Below are 20,673 nucleotides of genomic sequence, written 5' to 3' on the forward strand. Positions count from 1 at the left end.
GCTATTTTTTTACTAAAAATACTATAAAATTGAATAAAAAAAAATTTATTTCTGAATTTTAAGACTTTATTTAATAAATCAAACAAATTTTATATTACTATCATTTATAGTTTTTTAAAAAAAAAAATCACGAATATAGCCTTTTTTTCGAGTCTCCAAAGTAGACTGACCCCTTAATGGTTTTATGGGGAGTCGAGCGCTCTAAAATTCACTAAGCTATATATCTATAATGGAGTAGCTTGAGCTAAATAAATTATAATTGATTAGTAAACAGTCAAGTTTAAGAGGGAACTATTATTAGTTTTATGCTGCATTTTTTTTTTTTTTCATAAAGTGCTTTTTTAGATTTGCTCCTAAGAAGGCATCCACATTCGTAATTAAATAACGCGCACAGAACTTTTGTTTAAAAATTACCCGGAATTTGTACTTTAACCGAACCGAACTTAATAATAAAAATCAAAATTATTTTCACACTCTGGCTCGTCTGAGAAACTGGCGCCAATTTACACGATGAATTTTCACCATGGGTTTTTTGCACATTCTCTTCTAAAGAAGTTTTCGAAAATCTTCTCCTAGCGTATTTTTAGCGTTTAAGCGGATAATTTTCTTTGGTTATTCGGTCGTTGAGCGCGAGCCCGAAGCGCCCTTTAATAGAAATACGAAAATGTGAACACGCTGAAAGCGAAATGTCAAAAAAAAAACTCGATTTCGCTGACCGTGCGTGCATGTTTATTCCGTTGACTCTTTTTGTCACCAAGCTCGAAAGACCAGGGTGAAAAGTCATCGTGTAAATAGGTTCCTTATTGGATATTTTCTTTCGGCAGTCGTGGTGTAGGCCATTCCGAATTCTTTCTAAGCATACTGAGAGAAAATGTTCGTCAAAAGAGGCCGGAATTGAAGAAAAGCAACCAAGTCGTGTATTCACTTGATATAGCCCCGTATGGCTTTTTCCCAAGAAGATAGATTACAAGATTGCGACAATCGTGAGAGTAATTCTAGTCTGGTGAAAATTTCAATTGGTATATAGTCGGATGCTGCCTATAGAGCCACGCTGCGATCGAGCGCAAAGCAAGCCATGTGGGATCGCTACCGGGAGCTAAGGAAGGAAGAGGGACTTATTAGCAGGAAGAAAAAACAAGAGACCGAAATACGTGAGTGCGAAGCATTCGAGATGCTGGCCAATAGGAATAATGCCGGAAAATTCTACCAGAAAATTCGGCGGCTTATAGAAGATTTTAAGACCGGGGCATTTTTCTGTATGAACAAAGACGGCGATCTGGTGACTGACATCCAAAGCGTACTTAAATTATGGAGGGAACACTTCTCGAACTTGTTGGATAGTGACAGCTGCGCATGTCACAGAGAATGTGAAGATCCCAATACCCCAATCGTTGACGAGGACAACAAAGCGGCGGAAATCGACGGTCTGCCGACAGAGCTATTAAGCATGAAAGGACAATCGACACACACCAATACAGTTTTGATTTCGAGGTTGTAAGAGACTTTGTTTATCTAGGAACCATGCCCGTCCTAACGTGTGGCGCAGAAGCTTGGACGATGACAACATCCAATGAAGCGTCACTTGGAGTGTTTGAGGGAAAGATTCTGCGGAAGAATATTGAACCTTTGCACGTTGGCGATGGCGAATATCGCAGGCGATGGAACGATGAGCTGTATGAGCTTTACGACGACATAGACATAGCGCAGCGAATAAAGAACCAGCGGCTACGTTGGCTGGGTCATGTCGTTCGAGTGGATACAAAGGCTCCGGCTCTGAAAGTATTCGATGACCTCATCCAGCTGCTGGTAGCAGAGGAAGAGGAAAATCTCCTCTGCGTTGGAAAGATCAGGTTGAAAAGGATTTGACTTCACCCGGTGTATCCAACTGGCGCCGGTTAGCTCGTGAAAGCAATGACTGGCGCGCTGTGTTAAACTCGGCCAAAATAGCGTAAGCGATTATCCCGCCAATTAAGAAGAAGATATAGTCTGATACAAGCTTCGAGCGAAATTCGATTGTGAGTTTCTGATTAATCGGGGAAAGCCGATTGGGATAATATCAAACAGTTTTAAAGAGCCTTGTGGTACTATTGTGGTCAGTACAGCGAAAATTGCAAAATATTCGTAATGAAAATATAGAATGGTGATAAGTAAGCGAAAATATATGCAAAGAAATGTATTCGCACTAAAGAGCTATAAACTTCAGTATTTTCCTAACTTTTCTGTATTGAGATAAGGTAAAAAATATGTTAGCTGTATTTAGAGTGGCACACGTTACTTGCTTTATTACACATTATTCGGTATTTTTTGTTTTTTCAAGCATCTTGACTGAATGAAAAATTATCGTGTAGCGCTTTTTTTGTTTGATATTCATTAATTTTTAATTTTTTAGCAAAAAACATAGCGCAGCCGAATAAGTATATTTTATTAAAATTTTCAATTATTTATATCACGTATGCATATTTGGTGGCCGTGCGGATCAAAGCGCGGAAGTGCGAAAAATGTGTAGCTGCCTATGGGCGTGACATCAATTGTCAGGCTTAGTGAACGTTCGCTAAAACAAAATTCGTAAAAACACTATCAAATACCAACTAAAAGCAACGAAATGAGTGCGAATAACCCTTATGCCAATTATTTATTGATGAGGAGCTCAAGGTTCTTATTTATTATTTTTATTTTATATTTCAACATTTAGAACATTAAGTTTTATAGAAATTATTTCTTTAGATTTGGCCTTTTAATACATATAAAAATATATAAATGACGCTTACACCCTTTTTAGGTGTTTGGCCGAGCTCCTCCTCCTATTTGAGGTGTGCGTCTTGATGTTGTTCCACAAATGGAGGGGGCCTACAGTTTCAAGCCGACTCCGAACGGCAGATATTTTTTATGAGGAGCTTTTTCATGGCAGAAATGCACTCGGAGATCTGCCATTGCCTGCCGAGGGGCGACCGCTATTAGAAAACTCTTTTTCTATTATTTTGGTGTTTCATGCCCATAACCCATTCGGCTACGGCGGCCGCCTTTTAAGGGGTTATACGCAGTTATGACTTTCAAAAAAAATCGATTTTTTTATTGCATTTTTGTAATGTACATATATTCAAAAGTATACGCACGAAATTTGAAGTAGATCTAAGCAATACTTTCGGAGTTATACCTAAATATGTAGAGATGCCTCGGTACGTTTTAAGGTAGGTATTGAAACTTTAAACGTGTTTTTTTCAAAACGGCATTTTTCAAGTCGGTGTACACGATATCTCGAAAACGGCTTGTTTGATCGGTCAACCGTTTTAACTCAATCTTTAAAGATGCATCATCTAGTAATTAATCGTTCCTTTTGTAAATCTGATACTTATTTTCCATTTTATAATCAATTTACGGCCAAATTTTAACGTAAAAATCGAAATCATTTCTTTTAAAAGCTGTCATTTTGTGAAAATTCACTATTTTGATTAGCCGAACGATTAATTACTAGATAATCTAATATATTAACAAAATTTGTTTGGTTTTTTGATTTCAGATAATCCAATCCTGAGTTACGATGTACACCGTAAATCGTCTTTTTTTAAGGAGGTTCCAGAAATCGCCTACAGCGCGCTCTATAATCAACATTTTCATAAATAAAAAATTTTGTTACGTTCTTGAAGGATGCTTTTATAACCGCCAAAAATTTTCAAATTAAAATATTCTGAAGTTTCTTCAGGATAAATCCTTGACAACCCGTCTTTTATTTGCTTCATAACTGCGTATAACCCCTTAATACAGGGGAGGGCCTGATAAATCCATCCAATTGTAAAAACCAATACCTTTTCTTATTTTCTAATATAATATAATTTTTCTTATTGCAGGTTATGATTGAATTCTTGGAATTTTAGAGTCGATACATACAGTTCACCACGAACGCCTGTTCCCCCGACTGCATGGTGAAAAGATTTTTAAATGTGCTCTTTAGTAGACTGTTATTCGGCTCTGACCGAATTTGACAGAATCGGCTGATGGGCTCGACGTCACTTGGGATGTATTTACAAAAATACTGAGATTGTTTTGGTGATATCAACACAAAAATCAACCAAAGAGAATTCGTTGCCGTCTGAACAGCGACTGACTGGACGAGTGTGTGAAATGATTATGCAAATTTCGACTGTCGACAAATAAGATTATGCTAGAAATAAACGAAAAAAAAAAATCAACACAGTCTTCGCTGATGTTGCTTCGTCGCTATCTGAACAACGACTGATTGGACGAGTGTGTGAATACTCGTACATGTGAAATGATGGTGTAGAATCTCCCAAGTGACGTGACAGCCGAAATTCCTCTCACAATTTTCACCATAGTTTAAGTGCAAACCTGGTAAATCTCTCATCATTGGGCCGACTGTGCTGCAAAAGGCGCTCATCGAAAAATTCTCACTGAAAACAACGTGAAAGTCGTGCGGCAGAGTGTTGCAAAGGTTACAACTGTCTCAACTCGCTGTCGTTCAGGTCAATTGGGTATTTCCAGAATAGCATTGCAGACAATTTTCAAGTTGGATCTTAACCCTAGCTTGCACTTTGCGAATTTTTAAGTATAAGTTGGCCGGAAAAAGGAAGAATAAAGCAACTAAGTAGGCGCCTGAGAAAATTCGATTTTATTTTATAATATAGTACATCAAAAGCATTTTACATCAAATTAAAATAGGCGTCGCCGAATGGACGAAAAAATTAGAAGTGTCATCTAGGATTAAGATGCACCCACACAAAATTTAAATCGTGCAAGCACTGCCACCAACAACCCTGTATATTTGAGCTCACTACTTTTTTTTATTGAAACATATTTAATTACATACATATCTTCGCACGTATTTCTCTTATCATAGAAAACCTATACATTATCACATATATGCATAATCTATACCTGTGTTCAAAATAATAGGAGCATGACGAATTAACCGATTTTTAACTATTTTTTTGTTTGTATTTGTATACGACTTTTTTATGTTTTTATACAATTATTGTGCGTTCTACAACGAAAAACATATAATTTAAAGCTCTAAACTTTGTTCAAAAATTTAACAAATCTCAAAATATACACCAAAATTTCCAACTGTTTATTCAAAATGTTTAGAAAAATTCTGGGTATGCAACTTTATAACCGATTAAATACCAGTATAACAAAGCGCAAATTTCACGTGGCTAAAAATTTTTGTTGATTTTGGACATTTCTTTTTTTTTCACTGACACGTTAAACATTTCCTTCCATATAAAGGACTTCTACGCTTTTGCGTTATATGGAAAAAACTTCTGAAAAATAAACGCAATTTTTGAGCGACTTCCGGGTTACACTTTATAATAATAAAGTTGAATGGGTTATAAAACTACATACTTAGAAGGTTTAAAAATTTTAAAAGTTTGATGACAATTTTCTGAAATCTGTTAAATTTATTTGAGTTTGAAGCTTTGAATTATATAATTTTTCTCATAAAATGTATTATACTTTTATAAAAACATAAAAAAAAATATTGGTAATTCGTTACGCTCCTATTATTTTAAGCACAGGTGTACTTTGCGTTTACTAATTCGCAAATGTTTATTTGAAGACTTTTCATGGGAGCTAATAAGCTGAAAAAAATTAGACGTGACTTAAATAATTATAAATTATTAGATCTTTAGCACCGAAATGAATCAACGAAAATATACGAATGTACGTGCTTAAATACAACAATGGGTCGCTTCCCGTTTCATCGGACTATAGTCTGTAGAACCATAAAATGTGTATTTTATACTCACTAAAATGCGAAGCTAGCCTCTAAAATATCAGTTGCAGCCAGTGCATAAGAAAACATACGTATGTATAAGTACATACAGGGTCCTTCATATTTGAGTTCATTTTTTTATTTAAATTAGATGGAAACATTTTGAATGAAAATTCATTATCTCTGCAATGCGATGCGAATAGCAATTAAATGCGAACGAAAATTTAGTTTTTTGTATAGCAAATATCGCATTGATCTTTTACGCGAAAAGTTTCCGGACCGTGTTATCTCTCGAAGAGGTGATCACAATTGGCCACCGAGATGTTGTGATTTAACACCTTGAGACTTTTTTCTTTGGGTCCACGTGAAAGAGAAGGTCTACGCCAACAGCCCAGGGCCGATTCAATACCTCAAAGATGGAATTCGTGAGGCTATCGAGGACATAGGGCAGCAATTCGGTTATGAAAAATTTCATAAAAAAGATATTGTCCTGTAAGCGTGGTCGTGATGGTCATTTGCCTGATGTTATTTTCTATTTTTAACGGCATACCTTCCTCTTTATAATGAAATAAACATCCGATCATTTATATTAAAAAGTAGTATTTTTCTATGAATATCAAAATAACACCTCTTATTGGGAAACTCTTTAGTAACTTAATAGGAAAATAGAAACTTCACCGTATTGTCAACCTTTTGTTCGAATGCGGACAACAAATCGTTTGTGGTATTTTTCTTTATTAATGCCCGCCGCACTTAAAAAGATTTGCAATTTTGAGAAATGTATTTTTTATAAATCCGAATCATAGCGATGCTATTTTAGTAGATTGTATATTTTCTATCTAACATCTGTCAAAAGAACGTTATCGAACTCAGACAGCTGTCAAAACAAAACCAGTCATTAAAATAGAAATTTGAGCTTGGAAAACAAAGAAAACTAAGTACGGCGGACAACGGTAGCCGAATCGATTGGGCACCGATTCGAAATCCGCTGTGGACACGAAACTTCGAAATATTAAAACAAGTTTTTTCTAACAGCGGTCTCCCCTCGGCAGGCAATGGCAAACCTCCGACCATATTTCTCATATGAAACAACTCCTCATAAAAAATATCTGCCGTTCGGAGGTAGCGAGGCACACCATCAAAATGCTCACAACAAACCGGAGGAAGCGCTTGACCAAACATACAAAAAAATGATATGAGCGTACATTACGATATGAAGCAATCGCAGCTCTGTAAATGCATAAATAATATCCAAAAAACAGACATGTTAAATATAATTATTTCTAATTTTCTATATATTCTCTGTCAAGTCTAGTACGCTTCTTATATAATTCCTGAAGTTTATTGAACCACAAAAAATGTTTTTCTATTGACCGGTTTATTGACTGAGTTGTAAAACCGTTTTAAACTCGATTTATAACGCGACGTTGTTTACACCGCGGCTAAAATTGTTCACAAAAATAATCAGAATTTCCGCATTCAAACCACTGACAATGTGCTGAATTGTCAGTTTACGACGTGTTGTTGAAAATTATAAATTTTTCACTTGTAATTTAAGTTTTGAATTTTGTTTTTTACCTTACTAAAATAGCAGAAAAGGGCGCTGTATGCAAAAAAGCAATCAACCACTGATTCAGCGGCCTTATGCTACGTGTTATGTGTATACGTTCTGTCAAAAAAGTACCGGGAAATATTCAATAAAACGCAAAATAATTGTATAATTATCAAAATGTATTTTGTCGCCTTCAAAATAGGCTCCATTCAAAGCAATACACATATGCCAACGATTAGTCCAGTCATCAAAGCACCTTGTTAACGCGTTTAAAGAGATCTTCTTCAGCTCCTTCAGTGAATTCTCCTTAATGGCCTCGACTATCGACTGGCTATCGACTCAAAACGACGCCCGGGGAGTGGCAATTTAAGTTTGGGAAAAGGAAAAAGTCACAGGGGGCTAAATCCGGTGAATACGGTGGATGTTCGATGACATTTGTCGAGTTTTTGGTCGAAAAAGTGTTCACAATATGAGCCTTGTGAGAAGGTGCGTTATCATGGTGCAAGATCCATGAGTTTCTTTCCACAAATTGGTCCGTTTCCTACGCACATTCTCTCTCAAACGTCGCATAACTTCCAAATAATATTCTTTATTTACCGTAGAACCATTTGGAACGAATTCCGAGTGCACAACGCCATGATAACCAAAGAAAACGAGTAGCATGACTTTCACTTTTGACCGACTTTGACGTAGTTTTTTGGGTTTCGGCCCACGTGGATAGCGCCATTCAGCCGCCTGTTGACTGGTTTGCATGTCAAACTCATATACCCACGTCCCATCATCTGTTATGATGCACTGGATAAACGTTGGGTCCGAATTCACTTGCTCAAGGTTGTCTTCAGCCTCTTCTTCGATGAATTTTTTGAAAGAAATTCAACTCTCTTGGAACGAGTCAGCAGGAACGTAATGTTTAAACCTGCCATATCCGCAGGTGTAGCAAAAAAGTGAGAGCCTAGATATCTGAATTTTAGCCCGACGAGAGCAGTGCAGCTGAGGAGACGGTGCTGAGATGATTCCACCTCGTCCTCCAAATAGCTTCTGCCGAAAGGACTTAAGGCAATCTCACGTTTCACCGCATGGACACCTAACGAGCTATGCCCGGTAAGGATACCCAAAAAATTTGAGAACTGTGGTTTTGTTAGCCGCAGAAGTTTCCTCGAGCGCCCCCGATCTATCGTGGCCAGAAAGAGCTTGCGACTTCGCACGCCTACGCACTAACACAGCGCTCACTGAGTTGACGCGAGGCCCATCTTTCCAGGAGCAGACCACAGAATCTCAAGGGAACCCCAATCCTCTAATTTTGCGATGAAAGCGTCACAAGCGTCCACTGTCTGGACAGCTCAACAGCCCAGCAATTAGTTTCCCGTCCCATGTCACTGTGACCGAGGACCCAAATGAGCCTAATATCGAAAGATTCGAATACAGTCGGGAGAGAAGTCAGGCATTCCCTGACTAATTTCGAACGCCCAAAACTTTAAATGCCGCCTGGCTGCCGGAGTAGATATTTACGCCCTTTACAGTAATTGCAGAGGTAAGCAACCAATCTACTAATTATTTAATTGCGGTTTCCTCCGCTACACTAAAACAAACACTACGTGGTCCGGTATTTGATCTTGATGGGGAGCTCCTCGTAGAATACTCTCAACTCTTCCCACCAACTTCGAGCCATCCGTAAACATGTTTACTACGCTCTGTCTCCAAATAGTGTACACCGCACACTCCTCCTTGAGGGAATATGAATAGAAAAAGTACCGCTCGGGCCCAGCGGGGGTGTACATTCATCAAGCACATGAAGATATGCTCCAAGTTTCTAAGAGTACTTGAGCGTCCGTATCTTAAGTCTAGCTTCTGGCCCGAACACCTCAATCTGATTGCGGTGCATGTTGCGGTAGTTTTCCCTGCGATATCCACGGGTTCCGAATTCTGTATAGCGTTATGTACTAGACTAGGAGTGGTCCGAAGTACTCCACTGATTCCAATCAGAGCAGACCTTTGGACTTTCACTAGCTTTTTAACTTATACCGTTCTTTCTAACAAGTTTCACCAGACAACGGCTTCATACAAAGATTTTTAACCCTAGACGACACTTCTTATTTTTTCACGATAAAGCCCATTCGACGAGGCCTTCCATTGTAAAATAAATAGGGATTTTTTAAGCACTTCAATGAAAAACAAATAGCTTATACACATTTTTGAAGGAGTATTGCATTAATAAGAAATTATTCATATGGTATCATGATTTTCTCACTACTATCAATTTACGTAACTTCAGAGTCCAAAAGCAATAGCTCTCTAAGCTTACTAAGGCTGGAGTAATCATTCCCACATGTTTCCCATCTCGCCGGTAACTCTTAAGTATGTTAAGTTACGAGTAATTACACAATAAAGACTGTCGGCGTCGTAAACGGTGTGGTAAAAAAATAGAATCGGAATTCAGCATTTGTTAGAAAACTGGCTATTTGCCATCCGAATAGTCGAAAATATCTGATTTCATGTCATTATGTGCAGTCAGTCTTTTTCCACGAAACTCTTGTCTAATTTTCGGAAATAAATAATAATCCGAAGAGGCTAAGTCTATACCACAGAGGATGATTAATTGTTTGGAACCCACACTTACGTTGGGCAGCAATCGCAAATGGCATTACATAATGTCGGGTCAAGCTTCCAATTATTTTTCCACTTTTTATAAAAGATATGGCTATATCACTCAGAATACGCTGGAGGAAGTGCGATCTTTTGCTATCTGGGCAGTATCATCTCGCTGTCAGGTGGCTCGAGCCCAAACATCAAAAACTGCATTAGGAAATTTCTGGCAACATTTGGCACCCCACGTCCAGTCTGGAAAGCATCACACATTTCGCAACGTACAAAGCTGATTATCTTTGATTCTAATGTCAAATTATCTTTACTCTATGACTGTGAAACATGGAATGCAACGGCGGCCCAAATAAATGCACTGCAAGTTTTCACAAATCGATGTCTTCGTGAATCATGAACATCTTTTGGCCAAACACAATCTCGAATGCTGAGACAACTCAGCAAACTTCAATACTCCTTGAGATTTCCAAAAGAAAATGGGGTTGGACGGGCCACGCTCGTCGTAGACAATATGACGACTTAATAAGAGCTGCTATTGTGCGGTATCCCCAAAGCAGCGGTAGGCGAGGAATAATATCGAACACTTGGAGACGATTGTTGGATTTGGAAACGCGCGACGTGAATTTAAGCTGGAATGAAGCTAGGAGGAATGGAAGGAATTTGTGGTGGCCCTTTGTTCCTCCCAGGGATCTTAGGAAATAATAATAATAAAAAGTCCAGCAGTACTTTTTCTGTACCAATGGCCAATTAAATGTCTAGTGAATTCAGCAACCAGTGGCCAACTTTTTTGCGAACGAGTGAGGCATCTTGAATTTCTTAGGCTGTGCTACATCCCTATTACGCAACTACGGAAACCGTTGATTCAGCTCATATTCATAGTTTTGAACTGAAATTTTGCTTCAGCAACGGTTTCGCTACACAAATTCAAAAACTCGCTTGAACGTTCGATGCACCGTTGCCTCTAAACCCTTTGGAGACGTGATTCTTCTTGCGTGCCTACAATAAGAACTTCGTATCAGATACGTGATGCATTTTTCTGGCCAAAAGTGAAAATCTCGTGTCAAATGAGATGGTTTTTACCCGAAAAGCACGAGAAAAGCTTTCATCGAAAGTGGCACACACAATCGTCGCTCGATTAATAAAGCAAGGGATTAAGTAATGTGAGCATTATCGACATTCATTTTACGATAGTTTTAGATTATCAAGGTGGTGCAAAATTAATCATCCTATCGGAAAATTTATTATTTTTGAGAATGGCAAGCTTTACGATCATATTTCCCTAAACTGGACAAGCAATGGAGCGCGTAAATTTTTTCCCCATCACTCAAAATCACTTTTTTTTTTATGTATTGTAGTAAAAAATTATTCAAAAAAAATGGATGCTTAATTTTGCGGCACCTTGTGTCAAAATAATCATGGAGTAAATTAAATACCGTCGTAGCAGTTGAAATGGAAATTTGAATAGGTCAAGTCAAGGATCACCAAGAGATTTGGGGCGGAAAACCTGTCAACGAAATCCGCGAGGAGGTTGGTGGCTACTGGAGTATTCACCTGCAGAACCTTCGGTCACAGCTCAATAGGAAAGTGGAGCTCAGGTTGCATAGACTACATGACTCCGTACTTTAGTTGGGAGAGAAGGTTTCGCACTACAACGGAAGAGGAGGGATGGCACAAAGGCAAGAAGCCTGGCCATAGAACTTTTCACATCTATACAGACGGTTGTAAAACTTTAGACGGAGTTTGAACGGGTATTTACTATCAAGCTGCCAGACCACAGCAGTATTTTCCAAGCGGAAGTTTTTGCTATGAAAGAACTCAACAATTAATATATACGTGGACAGTCAAGCAGCAATAAAAGCAATAATACCGACCATCAACCAAACGTCTTTCCTTCCAAGTTGTAGTAGAAAGCTTGACAGTTTTCTGTACGGACTTGTCAAAAAACACTATGAACACCGAAGTGTTCTGGAACCTATATAAGTACAAGCATGTTCTGTCTTGCGACAGAATTAAGCTTCTTCTTACATTCCTGAACAATCTTCGAGGTTTGCTTCACGTTCTCCAGGGCGTTCAGTGCAGCCTGACTGTCATTCTCGCGATTATCCATTCGGCTACTTTGAGGATGGCAAAAATTTCTGTTTAAAAAACAGTTGCCATGTTGCCGTAGTAGTTAATATTTAAACTTTTTTTTGCAAATTATTTCTTTTCAAACGGCCAACCATGTCTAAGGATTTATCGCCCAGATTGAGACGATTGGTGTCTTCAATTTACTCTCTACTTTTCTTAAATAGACAATGCCACATTTTAATCGCACGAACGAAACGGAACGCAATTTTCTCTATACCTGATATTTTTCTAAAAAATAAAATAAATAAATAATTGGCGCGTACACTTCTGTTAGGTGTTAGACCGAGCTCTTTATCTTATATGCGGTGTGTGTCTTGATGTGGCTCCACAAATGGAAGGACTTACAGTTTTAAGCCGACTCCGAACGCAAATGATTTCTATGAGGAGCCTTTTCATGGCAGAAATACACTCGTAGGTTTGCCATTGCCTGCCGAGGGGCGACCACTATTAGAAAAAACTTTTTATATCATTTTGCTGTTTCATGCACGTTGATTTGAACCTACGCACTCCCAAACCAACCCACTCGGCTACGGCAGCCGAAATACTTCAGGAAATATCTAAAACACTAACAAATTAGCTGAAAGTTAGTTTTTATAGTTGATGAGAGTCGACAAGTAGTGTTAGGTAAAAATAAAATATCCACTTCTCTTTCGATTTGCTCCATTCCGTACAATTTTTAACCTGCCCTCATAATATCGTAAGCACATAAGCACACTTATTTATGATGTTCTACATACATACATAAACTAAATGAAGCATATATTATATAAGAAGACTGTACTCACCTTTTCTGTTTGATTGCCATCGTATTTGTCACGGCTATCTGTTGCCCAGTTGGCAAGTCCTAGAAGAAATTTCATGTTGGACATTTAGTTAAGAAAATTCAAGTCACGGAATTATTATATTTTTTTGTTTTCGTAATTTTATAGTATGTTTAATGTGGGGATATATCATTAATTTTTTTTTGTATCAAATATGTATGTTGCATATAACAAAATATAACTTTTCTTGTATTATCACAGTTGGCTATGGTTTCACCATTCAATGAATGAACCGATCAGCCAGTATACGACACATTCACTGATCTAACGTTGCACCAACAAACATTCAGATTGATTATTTATTTCCATAACTGACAGCTTGGCTAATGAACTACCGTTTGTTTACTGTTTACAGTTAACAATATAGTATTGGTATTGGTATTTCACTCAATGCGGCTTTGTGAAAAATTATTGCGGAAAAAATTGTTTCACTAGCACAACAAAGCCAAAGCGTCAACTCTGACTGAATATAAAATAAATCAGCTCAAAAGCCGTATGGTGAACCGTGAATATAACAAAAACACAACGCAACGGGTGCGCGACACACTATAATCAAAAATTTTAAAGCTAATGAAAACTGGGCATTGAAAAAATCGCTTGGCACATATCCACACATGCATATGTAGAATAGAATGGGTGAAGGGTATGTGCGCTTGAGGTGAAATACACACAGAGATACAATTAACATATACGGGCATACGTACACACACATATATATGTTCACATACATACATATATTATAATATTTGCATAAATAAAAAGAGCAAAAATAAATAAATACTAATGTGATGCCTCGGCAATTATTCAATTAATTATCTGCTTTTTACTTATTTGTTTTTAACTTTAAATTGTCCACCACTTTGCTTTGCATGAGCTACATAACGAAAATATGCAAAGCAAAACAAATAAGACAAAAAAAACAAAACAAATATAAAAGCAAAGTAAGGAAGACCAAATACGGTCCGGACCGAACTTTGTATACCCGCACACATTTCAGTAAAATCTTATTTGGGCTGGCTGTTAGTTCTTGGAATCAAGCAAAATAGTTTACAACATCAGACGGACGGCCGGAAATTTAGTCTTAACATATAAAACGTGTGCAAATTTTTGATCTGATTTCAATAATAATTATGCCAGATGTAAATGAGGTGAAAAGCAGCACGTGCACCCAGTTTGGGCGAGTTTTATAAAGGGGACAGATACCTGTAAAATAAAAAAAAATAAAAAAAAATTCGAAACAAAAATAGTAGGAAAATTCGCCCTAAAATTAATTTTTTTTTTTAAGCATTTCATTCCGCGATTTTTTTTTCATTTTTTTTTTTTTTTTTATTTAAATATATAGAAATTATGACATTAATAAACAACAAAATTTTTGGTTTTTTGTATTGAGGTCACTGACGCCGATGCTAAAATGCCCGCCGATTGAGAAGCCCCGCTGCGACCTTCCTGGAAGAATGGAGTGTACATCCGCCATTTTAAATGATTAAAATAATAAAACAAAATTATATTATTTTAATGTATAAATAAATGTATGCCAATTTTGAAAAAATATATTGACTTCTTCATTTTAAATAATTTTAATATGGCCGTTTACAGGTATCTGTCCCCTTACGTCCTTATTGAGATGCACGCAATTACCCAAAGTGTATTTTTTTTTCTTTACAGACATTGCTAAATCGACTCCTCTTATCGTTCTGAGCATTTTGATTCACATATGTCTCCATCTAATACCCTGGGCTAGAGTATGCGCGGGTATAAAAACATACTCGTACATTAATAAAACGAAGTGGGGAGAAAAAGCGCGTCGAAACACAAGCACACCCACCCGCTTCTAGATTCACTAAAAATACTCAACACAGGCAGGGGTCGTGCAGTGAGGTGTCTGTTAAGCGATTGGCTGCAGGCGGTGTATACGTCACTCAGAGAAATGCATGTTACGTATGCGACGTGTGGCACCCATACAGTCGCACAGCTGCCAATTGAAGCTGCTGGTGCAACATGTAGCGGCGGCAATGGTAGCGTGTGGGACGGCGCCCCACTTACTTTCACTTACTTGCAAAGAACTTCTTCTTCCACATTTAACCCGTTTCTTGCGCTGCGTGGTCGACGTGACACATTCAACAACTTCTGCCTGCACATTGCATTGGCGACGAAACAATTTTAATGATTTTTTGTTTATATTATACACTGACTACCACTTGAATTTCAATGTAGTTATGTAGTTACACTCACTTCCGCATTTAGATTAATGGTTTTTTTACATTTACAACAACTACAGATGAATAAATTTTAATCCTTTCCAAACAATTTTGAATCACTTTAAACTCATAAACAACTAACAGATGTATGGCTGCATAGGTGAGTTATCGATGCACAGAAAATACTCAATGGCATGCAAATTATGAAGATAACAATTAAAGCGAAAGATATTTTGCGTATTACATACGACGACGACGATAGCGGTCGGCGACTGACTCAGCTATCGAGCGAGCAATTGTCGAAAAACACATGCCAGCGAGTCTTGGCGGCGCGAAAATTCTCAACGATCACCGAACGCACAATAGAGACGAATACCAATACCGGCCGATGCTGACACCGCTGCTGCTATATCAACAATGCTCGTAATACCAACAATGCGCGCCAAATGCGAATACCAAATCAAAGGCAGACAAAACAATACGTAGCTGCTACAGCACCACCAACAACCGCAAGTGCCGGAAAATAAATGCCAACAGAGCGTAAAATTGGCAAACTTAAGCAATTGAAGTGGAAGTGTTTACAAGAGTACGAAACAATCGGATATTCTCAAAATATGAAGAGATTATCACCGACGATCGTCAAAGACGAGGGGTGTACACACGATAATCAAATCAAACGCGGCAACAATAATTATAATAATAACAATAGGAAGCGACGGCCATTTATTTCATTTCATTGACTCTGAGCACCTTAGTACCAAACAGCTGGTAGGAGAAATGAAAAGCCAAAATGCTGTGCATTTTTCTTTTTTCATAGGCGGTGGAATTTCATTGCGTCAGCGTTGTGGTTGTAGCCAATTCTGATAGGTGCCATAGAATCAATATTTCAATTACGATAACTTATAAAAGATAAAAATTCAATTAGGCTATTGTTCACATCGACAACTGTGTGAATTAATATAGTTAATAATGAGCGATAATTGTGCGAAAATTCAAACTGATTTTACGAGCGCAATTTATGGTAATTTAAGTGGCTAATGAAACAAAAAAAACTTTGAATTATGGAAGTGATTTATTAATGCAGAGAGGCGGATATATTTCCGAATTGCTGGAAATATTGGGGAAAAACTATAATCATAATTGGTGTTTTTGGGGAATTTCTGCTATTGAAAAGCTTCCCATGAAAAACTAACAATAACAATATCAAAATCTTATTTTCCTTCTAAACATCAGCCATCCGAATTCGAGTCATAATTCGTCGCGTCATTTATTTTTGGAAGAATAGTAAAAAAATAGAACAACTTTTCATCTTTTCATTTTGTGAAGAACACAACAGCTGCTCCAGTGCCATTACCGTAAATGAATTCGCTTTGTTGTAATCGTATAACAAAAAGTTTAAATTTTAATAGAAATTGAAGATTAAGAATTTGACGCACTGATCAAAAACTTTCAACAACAATTCCGAAAGAAGCCAAAGAAGAGTTAAATAAAGTTCATGACATACCTACACCATCATTTGCCACTATTCGTGGATAAATGATTTTAAACGTTGATGTCATATCTGCGCTAAGAGTGAATCACGTTCTGGTCGTTCAGTAGAGGCTAACGCTGAAAAAGCTGTTAAAAAAAATTCATATTGTATTGTAATAAATGATCGAAGAATGAAAATGCGTAAAAAAGCAAGACCGCAAGAGAATGTGTAGAACACACAAATATAGTACATGAAAAATTAGGTATGAAGCGACTATTTGTATGAAAGATGCCACATTTGCGCGCAGTAGACAAAAAATTCAAACGAATAGGCTCTTTGAAGCAAGGTCCAAATTAAATGAATTACGTTACCTATGGTTTCCCAGCCTAACTCACTCTCAATACTTGGCGATAAGATATTTTCGTGAAATGAAGAAAAGGCACATTTTGGAGAATTAAAGAAATACAATTTTTTAGGAGGCATAACAAATAACATTGCTATAAAATTGTAGTACTAAAAACAGATTGCTGTGGAAAATAAATTCAAATTTTTCTGAAATTGCTTTTCTTTGTCAGCTAAGAGACTTATCAACCTGCCAAAGTATACATACATACATATATACATAAAATTCTTGTAATTTGCAGACTGTGTAATAGCCAAAGTGGCATCGGTAAATCAGCTGATTTTTTTTCGCCGTGTCCATGCGTCTGTCAGCACAGAATGAAACAAGGCGAGTTTAGTCTTTGTTTTCTACTTTGTCGTCACAATCAAAGGTACGAAATGTTGTTGTTGGTCTAGCGCCACCAACTTGAATGTATTCGCCTTGGTAATAGCATAGAAAGCACAGCAGATCTGGTAGAAATAAAAGAGCTTTAGAAGCGAAATTAGCCAACGCAAATTTATTACAGGTAATAACATCCGCATATAAGTAAAAACAGGCATGCATTTTTTGCTTTTTGAATTCTACTTCATCAAAATCAGAATGCTTTTCTCAACGCTTGCCGTTTCGGTTCCTTACCAAGAAAAGTAAAAAAAGAATCCTTTACCTCGCTGAACTTTTTTCAAGCACAACACACACTTTTTCATATTTTTTTTTTTTTGTTTTTTTATATTTCACTTCAGATATTATTTGAAACGCCAACTATAAATTACACTGCCCTGCAAATTTCAATGTTTCTGATGCGAATAAGATGTGACCTAGTGTTCCCCAAGGGAATTTTCGCGCTGAGCAAGAATCCGAGTTCAAAAATTTTCCATCACGTCAGGTTTTCAAAAAAAAGGGGGTTGAAACCCCTAAAAATAGCGTATTTGGCCATTTTTCAAAAATTGTGGAGCAGAACCCTGACGTGCTACGATCTTCGTTATTGTCAGTAATTGAAGGTTGAACTTTGCTCTTTGAAATAAGGCCAAACCCAAATTGTTCGCATGTACCCTTAGAGTAGGGGGTGTACTTATGTCTACGGGGGTAGGGAAAAAAATGAACATAGGAACTTATTTTCGTCCGCCATTTTGAATTTTGGGAATCTGACTTGAGATTTGTAATCAGCGACACTAAATACCTTAGGAACACTGCACTTTCCATTATATCTTATCTTGGGTGTAGATATTTAAACTTTTTGTACATTATAAAGCATCATTTCAACAATATTGTACTAAATTTTTGTAAGAAAATATCGGGAAATAAGCCGGTGAGGTAACTTTTCCGAAAACGCCTTTTCTAAAAGGTGATTTGCGGTGACTATCGTATTTAGTTGTAGAATCACCTGAAATAAAAAAAACAGAATTATTTGGTTAAAGTATCACCAAAACCTCCCCCCCCCCCCCCACTGGCTCCGATTTTTTGACGTGATAACGTCTTATAATTCGATTTAACAGGCTGCACGCACGAAAAAATGTGTCGTTACCTTGCTCATTAGTGTTACCTTGCTCATATTAGTGTTACCTTGCTCATTAGTGTTACCTTGCTCATATTAGTGTTACCTTGCTCATTGCCGTTACCTTGCTCATTGCATTGAATGAACTGCAAGCGAAAGGGCGGAACGAACGACAAAGCAAACAAAGCAAACGAACGGCAACGTTCGACATCTTGCTCTCTCCTACTTAAGTGAGCGTATATATGTATGTATGTATATGCGCAAATGTACATATATAAATTCACGTATTTGTATTTGCATATGCCTTCTTATTGATTATTATTAATTTGATTCACTTGAAGCATTTAAAATAAAACCAAGTTTGTTAATAATACCTGTTGTTTTAATGTTATAATTATTAATTTTTTTATTATATATGAAGGAAAAAATGTATGGTAATATTTACCATATACCTTATAAGATATGTTGTCTAAACTAATATTATAGAGAGGAAAACTTTGTTTGTTTGTAATGAATAGGCTCAAAACTACTGGACCGATTTTAAAAATTCTTTCACCATTCGAAAGCTACATCATCCACGAGTAACATGGATTATATTTTATTTTGGAAATAGGGCTCGAGATATAGGTCAAAACGTGGACCCGGGTAACCTTCGGATGTGTATGTACAATATGGGTATCAAATGGAAGCTGTTGGTGAATGCTTTAGTCCAGAGTATTTTTCATGCTGCTCCGTGACTAGGGTCTCGAGATAGAGACCAAAACGTGGACCCTAGAATGTGTTTGTACAATATGGATATAAAATTGAAGCTGTTGGTGAATGCTTTAGTACAGAGTATTTTTCATGCCGCTCCGTGACTGGGGTCTCGAGATATAGGTCAAAACGTGGACCCGGGTAACCTTTGGTTGTGTATGTACAATATGGGTATCAAATGAAAGCTGTTGATAAGTGCTTTAATACGGGGTAGTTTTCATACCTATTGATGACTAGGGTCTCGAAATATATGCCAAAACGTGGACCCGCCGTGTCTTTGCACCGAATTAAACCAAACTTACACACATTGTTAAGTAGGTATTGAAGATGATTTCCGTATAGTTTGAATACCTATTGGTAGATAGGGTCTCAAGATATAGGTCAAAACGTGGACCCGGGTAACCTTCTTACGTGTATGTACAATATGGGTATCAAATGAAAGCTGTTGGTGAATGCTTTAGTACAGAGTATTTTTCATGCCGCTCCGTGACTGGGGTCTCGAGATATAGGTCAAAACGTGGACCCGGCTAACCTTTGGTTGTGTATGTACAATATGGGTATCAAATGAAAGCTGTTGATAAGTGCTTTAATACGGGGTAATTTGTTATGTTATGTAATGTAATGTAATGTAATGTTATGTTATGTTATGTTATGTTATGTTATGTTATGTTATGTTATGTTATGTTATGTTATGTTATGTTATGTTATGTTATGTTATGCTATGTTTTGTTATGTTTTGTTATGTTATGTTATGTTATGTTATGTTATGTTATGTTATGTTATGTTATGTTATGTTATGTTATGTTATGTTATGTTATGTTATGTTATGTTATGTTATGTTATGTTATGTTATGTTATGTTATGTTATGTTATGTTATGTTATGTTATGTTATGTTATGTTATGTTATGTTATGTTATGTTATGTTATGTTATGTTATGTTGTGTTGTGTTGTGTTGTGTTGTGTTGTGTTGTGTTGTGTTGTGTTGTGTTGTGTTGTGTTGTGTTGTGTTGTGTTGTGTTATGTTATGTTATGTTATGTTATGTTATGTTATGTTATGTTATGTTAAAGTATATTATGTTATGTTAATGTTAACTCATTCTCTATATCCATACAAAATATAAATCAAACAAATAAAATTAAAATTTTCTTTTGAAAATGCAACCATTCAATCAGTGTTTTCTTATGACGTTATCACGTTAAACTATCGTCAGTAAACCGACTTTACAGACAACCTCTTTTTTTTCATTTTTACGTTGCCAGCGCGTTTTTGAAGCAAAAAGTGCGATTTTCACCGATTTTTTCGCTGTATAAGTGGAAACCGCCCTTAATGTAAAACAAAAAAGTGAAAAATCTCTCAGTGGAGGGGAGGTATTTTATATATATAGAAGTTGTATACCAAATTTGAAAAGGATCGGTTAAATATTGTTGAAGTTCTAATAGTCACGGACTTTGAAAAATGGTTTCGAGAAAAACGCGTTAGATGTTCTCGGCATTTTTGTAACGCTCCGCTCCAAACGCTCGCAGCTGTCGCAGAGGAGTGGGAACAACA

The 20,673-nt window shown here is 36.9% G+C and overlaps 1 protein-coding gene across 4 annotated transcripts in view; it reads right to left on the reverse strand.

Annotated features, from left to right (window-relative positions):
• Window positions 1-20,673, reverse strand: part of LOC128855247 (oxysterol-binding protein-related protein 8) — a 110,084-nt gene that overhangs the window by 38,531 nt on the left and 50,880 nt on the right. For 3 of the 4 annotated variants that reach the window (XM_054089975.1, XM_054089974.1, XM_054089976.1), the window contains one exon: window positions 12,791-12,849. In XM_054089975.1, coding sequence (XP_053945950.1) covers window positions 12,791-12,849 — 59 coding nt within the window. Of the gene's footprint in view, window positions 1-12,790; window positions 12,850-14,879; window positions 15,516-20,673 lie in introns of those variants that run through there. The other variant, XM_054089977.1, reaches the window with a different exon arrangement.

Source organism: Anastrepha ludens, chromosome 2 (genome assembly GCF_028408465.1).
Source record: "Anastrepha ludens isolate Willacy chromosome 2, idAnaLude1.1, whole genome shotgun sequence".
Classification (NCBI taxonomy): domain Eukaryota; kingdom Metazoa; phylum Arthropoda; class Insecta; order Diptera; family Tephritidae; genus Anastrepha; species Anastrepha ludens.